Source organism: Oryzias melastigma, linkage group LG19 (assembly GCF_002922805.2).
Source record: "Oryzias melastigma strain HK-1 linkage group LG19, ASM292280v2, whole genome shotgun sequence".
NCBI classification, from domain to species: domain Eukaryota; kingdom Metazoa; phylum Chordata; class Actinopteri; order Beloniformes; family Adrianichthyidae; genus Oryzias; species Oryzias melastigma.
The window spans coordinates 9451867-9460328 of record NC_050530.1 but is presented as its reverse complement, the minus strand read 5'-3'; the positions used below and the strand labels follow the sequence as shown (position 1 = coordinate 9460328).

The following is an 8462-nucleotide window of genomic DNA, read 5'->3' as shown; positions in this document are numbered from 1 at the left end:
AGGAATCCTAAAAATAACACAACACACAGTTTTCTCAATCATTTATGTGACATTTGCCGACTTAGATTGGACATTATTTAGACCACTACACAAATGATTTCTGTTGATTTTGAAAAGCAAGAGTTTATTATGTTAAATTGTACATTATTTAATAAATAATTGGATGATCTTATGATGGACTGATGTCATGGGCAGAATAGTATGAGGCATGTGCTTATATATTGCCTTTTATACTCCCTAACCCACATGCACACTCATGCACCAATGGCATTAGTGCCATATGTGGTTCAGTGTCTTGCCCCAAAGTACTTAGACACTTTAGCAGGCAGAGCAGGAATTGAACCTCTAATCAGAGTTACCTGTTCCACTCCTGAATGTATGATGATACTTTTGTATCAACAAGAAAGGGAAGGATGGATGGAGAGATGTACAAGCTGTTAAACACGTTCAAACCGCCCTGTGCAATGTGCACAACTGTCATAAACACTTCTTAGTGGTCGACTCCTCAGTGACTGCCTTGCAGCATGCCTCCATTGTACCAAAGCAACAAGTAAAAAGTGGCGTACCTGATGACGATACAGACGTTCATTATGAATCAGCAAAATATAAAGTTAGAATACTGGTAAGTGAACTATCCCAACAAGGATTACAAAGCTTAGGACTTCCATTCTTGTTTCTCTTCTTCCTTTACCCCAACCTTATAATTCCCAGCCAATGAGTGAAGAGATCTTTAGTCACATGGCTTTGTTTACAAGCTTTGGTCCTGAAACGGATGACCGCAGTCTAAATCCAGACCAAACGCAAGATCTGGACTAAATGAAGAGAATTTTGAATATTCACATCCTGCTGTTTATGGTTCATTGCTGCATCACTCTCACATTCAGTCTTTCTCACCTCAATCAGAAAGCTTCTAAGTTCCACTTAAGACTTAAAAACATTGTGTGTCTACACACACGTTAATTCTGTATCTCATAGCAAATAGACTCCCACATGGTTTATATGTACTTAGCTTTATCTTCATTCATTCTAAAGCTCCCGCGTCTCTGGGTCACCTGGCTGCGTTTGAGCTCACCCTGCTGCCAAACCCCAAATACCAGAAGTTTGATTTGTTGTTTAGTGGGGATGATGTATGTTTTGTGTGTGTGTGTGTGCGCCTGGGTGGGTGAGTGGAATTTGAAGGAGTAGGTAGACTGTACACATGTTACGAAGTGAGGCGCCATTGCGGCCTAAAAAACTATTAGACTCTGTAAATACACACTGTGGTGAAAGTAAACATTCTCAGCATGCCATCTAGGCACACAGCGGGGTACGGGGAGACAGCAACTGGACAGACTGAGGGGGAGGTGTGTGTGCTAGACTGTGTTCATGTGTGCACACTGGGAGCACAGCAGCAATCGGTGTGCTGGGAGGAGATTGATATGGAAAATATAGATTCTACCTGAGGGAATACTGAGTGTGTGTATACAATCAAGATCCTGCTGAGAAGTTTAATAATCACGGTATTACTGGATGTGTCATGACGACCAAATATTTATGAACTGTTTGTGTGGGCAGGTGATGAGTGCAGGTTCCTTGTCCTCCAATGTGGCCAAAGGGGGGGCATCATAAAGAGAATGTGTTAAAAAATCAAAACACCATGCATTTGCTGAATTTGAGACACGTGCTGGCAATGGGGAGAAAGCTCAAGTAACCATGGAAACAGAGCTCAGAATATGCACTCTTCCCAGCCATGAGAGCGCCACGTTGCCCACAACTCTATTTTTAGGCCTCACTTTGGGCATCCAATATCTGTTACATCTAACAAGAGTTGGACTGAGAAATCAACAAGCATGACTCCAGAAATGTGACTCTGACAGTATGCGTCCCATTAAATGGTAGCAGCCGAAGAGTACACAGGACATTCAAGAGCTTGGCCCGTGGTTAAACGGAGCAGCTACAGTAAAACTAAGCAAAATATCCAAGATTTTCTTCTAGAATCTCTAGGATCAGTCCAAACATTTATGACTGATGAATGATTCACAGCGTTGCAAAGATTACCTACCTGTCCACTTAATTAGCACAGACAGGACTTGTTGGCAGTAACTAGAGTTTTGATTACAATCACCTGTAATTTGACCGCAGTCACCTGTTGTTAGTCAGCAAAGACAGCCAATGTGTTGATGTGATGGAATCTAATGAATTCTGCGGCGGCTGCTGACTCCAGGATAACTTTGTCAGCTCTTTTATAGAAGATAAGCAGCTCGGCCTGGTTCTGAACATTTAGCAAAAAGGCTTGCCTGTGAATATGCCTTTCTTTCTTTCTCCAAAATTAGCAAATGATACGCAAACATGCTTTCCCACACATATACGGGACTACAAACCACAGCTGGAATTGATGGTAGAGTAATGGAATGAAGGGCTTGTGTGTGCCCTCTAATGATACCCTGTCATCATCAATAACCTCGCCGGTGCTGATTGGCTGGCTTCTCCTGGATGGAGGTTGTGTCTTCAGCCGAGGTGTGTTTGTCACTGTCCATACCTGTGTGGGCTCCCTCATTGACATGTATGTCCACGCTTGTGTCTGTGTTTTTCCAGTCAAAAGTTTCTTCATTTACCACCCACAACTCCCAATTGAACCCCAATTCAGCAATCATTGGGAGACAGGCTCATTTTCCTCACCACAGAGCGTGTCATCCCACCCCCCCACCACCACCGCTCCCTCATGATCCTCATCTTAATTGTCTCCAGGCCTTTATTTAACCCTCCTGCCAGTCAGCAAACATTCACTTTATCTTTTCATTCAGCGTGCACGAAGCATCCAAACACGCTTTATCCTTTTGTTGGGCCATTTGTATGCTGATGAACACGCAGACAGGTTGTGACAGCTGATAATGACGCAGAGCCTCCTCACAGGCTAAAGGCCACCCCCAGTCTCCACAAACGCAGTGGATATTGATGTTGATGGCTCTGATTGGGCGTTTATTCCTCATTTTCGCAAACAAAATGTTTCAATCAGCAGCGCGTCTGCAGCTGTGACTTGATGTCACTTTACATCAACATGATATTATGAAGTTTTTCATTTGTGTATAAATGGGAGAGTAGATTTCCTCACTGATATGATGTTGCAGATTTGTCTGAAGTGAAAAAAGATACTGTAAAAATAAATTTTATTATACTAACAGAGAGTCTGCAGACTTAAACGGTTGTCTCTGGTTTTGATAAATGTGAGCTTTTGAGGGACTTTACATGTTTGGCATCAAAATCGATAATTGTCTGTGGATGAGTGGAATGTGTGTGGTGTTGTTGGGAAACTTTAGTTTGTTTGGCACGGTTCTGCAGGAAGGACCACCTGCAGCTCCCCCGATCCTCACTTTGGGAAGCAGTGATGTTCCTGGCTGGGGAGCTCTGTTTCTGAAAGGTGCTCACCTAACTGGCTGGAGCCAGGGCGGCGTATTGCCTTTCACACGCTTCTAAAATACTCTCCGGGCAGAGCCTGAAAGGGTTACTGTTTCCCAAAGTGCTTCATTCTGCGCAGTCGAGAGGGGGCGGCTGAGTGGCGCCGTCGAGTCAGAGACGCAGATTCTAAAAACCCCGAGACATCATCAAGAAAGAAGCTGACAGCAAAGAAAGCAGCCCCCTCCTGCTCCCTCTCTTTTCCTCCGCTGGCACGCTGCCGTCCTTTTTCCTCAGCTTACCAAATCCTCCTCTCTGTTTCTGTCACAATAACGGAGCGGCAAGTGTCAAGTCCAACTCCGCCCGCAGAAAAACACCACAATCGCTCTGAGGCGCACAAGATGCGCCCAGTGGAAAAGCTCTCAGACATTCAGTCATTGCTCTGTTTAAGTCGTTGTTCGTATTTACAGAATAATACCATAAAAAGAGCTCTTTAATGACTCCTCACTTTGGTTCAGCAAGTCTCCGCGCGCGTTTAATTAGCCATATCTCTTTAACTTGCTGCAGTTTTCCAATTAAAAGTCGACTGAAACAGTTGACCATTGTTTTATTGGCTTTGTGATGCCCCCCTCCCCTCTCATCCTCTCTCCGGGGCGGTAAGACTTGAACAGGCGCCGCTCTGCTTTAGTCCACCTCTGTACAAATACCTCAGTGGAAGTTCCACAGACGATTCCATCCACGTTTCATCACTTGACACTGTTTGAAATGGATGAATCATATTTTACGCATTATGTTAACACGTCGGATCTCTGCCACCAGCGCGTGCGTAGACAGTAGGGGATGAAGGCTCCCTCGCGCGCGCACGCTCTCTCTCTCTCTCTCTCTCTCTCTCTCTCTCTCTCAGACAAATGAATGCCAGTTCTTTGGAGGCGTTCGAGGTATGCGCTGCGCATTTCACGGCGCAGTAAATCAGGCCTTTCTAAAATGACTGTGACGGCGTGGAGCGTCAGGCAGTCCACAGCGAGCCTCTGCTGCTTGTTAAATAACTCTGCTCCACTTAGGAGCCCAGCCACATGCGCACTGTGGACGGGAGACACACAGAGGGAGTCAAAGTTCTCCAACTTTTTACGCACGTTGGGAAGTGTTTGGCATAGAAAACAATAGAAACGTAGTCACTTGTGGAAGGATTTGTGATTGAGACAATGATGTACAGCAATGTGGCTTGACACTATTGCATGTTGAAAAGATAGACTTTATTGCTAAAACGTGTAACCATAACATTTACACTGATATGTCTTTATTTTTTTATTCATTTCTCTTTTTTTGTCATTTTTTCAGAAATATTCAAGTAGACATCCTCCATTTATCCTGGTATAGTCTGCTATTCTCTTTCCTTATGCTCTATACTCACAAATCGTTACAATAATAAATAAAACAGATTTATTTCTACAATACTATGTATTCCCAAAAAAGCTGAGTCCACGCCTTTATATATATTTTTAACCTCAACTTTCTTTCTTTTTTTTTCTTTTTTTTACAATTTAATTATTATTGATATTATTATCATCATACAAAAACTCTAGGCAGCATTGCAGTGAAATATCAGTCAGTATCAGTTGAAAAACAAAAAAAGGTCACCTCTTGGAGAAGTGTAGCATATTTTCAATGTCTTATAAAACATATCAACCAAACAAAAGAAGCCTTTTCTCATGAAGTTCTCCTCCCCTCCAATCCAACCAAAAAAAAAAAAAAAAAAAAAAAGAGTTTCAGGGTTGAGAATAAAATATGGTCCTGGTTCAATTAGAAAAAAATAGCTGCATTTTTCTTAAATATGTACAATGTTGGTATTTCACTTAAAATGCTATATAAAAAAATAGATTTGCTATGGTGCCCACCTCTGTAGAGAGTTAACAGTGCAATAGAGACCGTGTTTTCCAGTCCACTCCCCCGTCAACCTGCACGTGCTGCTTCCTTGAAGAAACTCAGCACGAGCACTTGCACTCTGAGATGATTGGGTATTGCACCTGTATCCACGTACAGTATTTCTGTCTTAGAAAGCCTTGGCAGTACCACCGCAGGAAAATCTTGGTGATTGACTTGACGGGTTTGCATGACATCCCCTCAGGGAAGGAGCACGAGCGCTCAGAGAAGCATTTTCCCTCTTTGATGTACCGGGGCCAGAACCTCACTCCCAAATCCTTCCAAGTGTACACCACGGGGCAGTGCGTGTACGTCCACAGCCACTGCAGGAATTTCCTACGGGCTTTCTTCCCCACTTTTACCCTCTTTCCATACGGAGTCTCTGTGAGGTCCAGCTTTTTAATCTCGTTCGGCATGGGCCCCTGCAGCTTCACCTGGTAATCTGAAGCAGAGAGGTTCACCTGCATGGGCGAGCTGATGGACATGAAGTTTGGGTCAAAGTTGCTGCCGAGTTTTTTCCTGAGAGTCCTCTCGGCCAAGTCCTGCTCTCGGGGGTCGTACTCTGGATCGGGGTCCTCCTTCAGGTCGGGGACGGGGAGGTGGTCACTGGGCGACGGACGGAGGCGAAGGTAGTGCTGGGAGAGTCCAATGTGAACGCAGAGCAGCGCGTAAACGAGGAGCGTTTGGGAGAGACCCATCATTCCTCTTGCGTCGTGGACAGGTTCTCCTCTTGTGGAAACAGTTCAGTTCTCGTGGTCACCGCGCTGTCTGCAACGAGTAACCCGGAACTTCATAAATAGTTGGAAGTTCAGTCACCAGCGAGACGGTGCTTTTAATAGCCCACGTTGGCTCTGAATGCCAGGGAGCGCAGCTTTTAAGGGCGCCTTCACCTTTCCAACTTTCCCGCTGATGCAGCTCCGCTCTGAGATGCGCTCGCTTTCCACAAATCAAAGAAAGCAATAAGCGCAAAAAACGGAGAAGACTCTTTTCAAAGTCTCCCCTGCCTCACCCCGCTCCTCAAATTCACTTTGGATTTCTTTCGGTTGTCATGGTTACCCAGGGGACTCAAAGCCACGACAAACTTTCTAAACTTGATGACAGGCGGGAGAAGCATGGAATTAAGTGTCCTTTTTTTCTTCTTTTTTCTTCTTGAAAAGACAAATAGATCCGGTTTGTCCCGCGAGAGAAAGGCGCACAAAAGAGGACTTCACCAAGTTTGAAATGTCACGCGCCCAGCAAAGACGGGCTGCCTTGGCCAATGTTATTTTTACGCACAGCTTTCATAAACCAGGTCTCTCTTCACTGACGCTCTGGAGCTCGACAAAAGTCCCAGGACGCACAGTCCATTGGATGAGGAAAGGAAAAAAGCCCGTCTCTTCTGTTATTCCGACAGTGCAACTAAAAATGTCCACAACTTAGTGCACCCATTTATCTTTTCCAGAAGATGTTCCAAACCTCATATCTTTAATTTTACGCAGAACTCTTTAGGCTGGAATATTTCCACGTGCGCAAAAACCAAGAAAACTTCTTCCTCTTTTTTTTTTTTACAATGAAATGCGGAGCCGGTGCATTTCCACTGCAGCCTGCAATGAGTGTCGACCGGAGTTCAGAGTTTGCCTCAGTGCAGCATGGCTGAATCCTCTCAGAAAAGCTCCGGAAAATCTCAAAGTCGCTGCATGTCGAGCCTGTCCATCACTTGGAGCGCTTTTTGCCCGAGCTGCGCAAGCGGTCAATTCCTGAAGGGGCCTCTTTACTCCTTTGAGAACTGCAACAGAAGCTCCCACCGAGTCGCTCCTACTTCAGGAGTCTAAGAGGCTTGGCGCTGAAGCATTTCTTTGCTTAGGCACACTGTGTGTGAGCGTGTCTGCAGCGAGTGGTGCTCAGTCCCAAGTTAAATATCCTCCTCCGATGGTACAAAGTGTCAGAGAGGCCTGCCCACCCCAGCTACTTTCACTGTGATTGACAGCCCCGGGCTACCCCCCTCCCCCCTCTCACAACGTGGAAAATATCAACCTCAATGACAGGGACCAACTGGGTCCTAAAGCACGAGTTTTCTCCGTATTCCAGATAAACACAGCAGTGCGTAAAAGCGCACGTCTCTCCACTGCTTTTTTCCCTGCAATTTTCATCAAGAGTATCTGTGATGTCTTATAATAGGTTCAATGCCTTGTCAATATCCAGCTGAAGCTTGGCTGTTTTTCCTGAACTTTCCCCTGAAATTAATGGGAATCGTGGCGAAGCTTTTCTGCGGAAAAAGGGGGCATCGCATTCCACCTTTGTTCATCGGGATTTGGGTCCACAGGAATTGGCCGGTTGAACTCGGAGGTCACAAAATAGGTGCACAATTAAGGGCTATAAATGGCCGTGGATAACTAAGTGGTACCTCTCGAGTCATTAAGCCTTGTTGAACTTTTTACTTTTGATCCCTTCTATAATGCAATTTGGAAATTATCCAGGAACAAATGTCCTGATCAAAGTAATAGTTTTAAATATTTTGTTTACCATAAGCATCCTATGATTACACCTCAGTGGTGGAATTGAAATGAATATTTTAACACAGAAAGTTTTAATCTGAAAAACTGTTATTTCTTTTCTTTGGTTTAAATTATAATCTGACTTTTCCCCTATTTTTCCCCTTAAAGCTGCGTTTTTTTTCTTTTGCATTTACTCTGATAAACTGACACAGTTATTATCTTTTGAGGTGGTCACTAGAGGGCGTTGATCCAGCATGTGGTGGGTTTGATCCCAGGGTCTCCCCTCTCTCCCTCACTGATTGCTCATGTTTAAGTGCAAGCAGGGAAAGAATGTTTTCCTATAGTTGTGGCACAGCTCTGACGAACCTGCTCACAAACCTCGAAACAAAAAATATCTTTAGCTTGGATCAATACGACAATGTTAACTGAATTGTAGGAAGAATAAAACTTAAGAGTGATAAAACTTTAAAGATCCACTTCAATGAAAATTAATGTTTCTGGTGTTTTCAACATGTTTTTGTGACACAAATAAAGAAAATTAATCTTAATATAGCATTTATTTGTGTTTCCTATCGTGTATGAGGAGCAGTCCAACAAATGGCGTCTAAGAAGCTTGTAGTAGTGGCATAGGTGATACAGTCAGCAGGGCACAAGCTTCCAGCTCCACTCCATTCTGAATCATCCACTTTCAAACAA

At 44.2% G+C, this 8462-nt stretch overlaps 1 protein-coding gene across 1 annotated transcript; it reads right to left on the bottom strand.

Moving 5' to 3' along the window:
• Positions 1-4603: 4603 nt before the first annotated feature.
• On the bottom strand, positions 4604-7290 carry nog2 (noggin 2). Its single transcript, XM_024284489.2, has one exon. It carries the CDS (start codon positions 5991-5993, stop codon positions 5355-5357), a length of 639 nt encoding a protein of 212 aa, XP_024140257.1. The 5' UTR covers positions 5994-7290; the 3' UTR covers positions 4604-5354.
• Positions 7291-8462: the final 1172 nt, after the last annotated feature.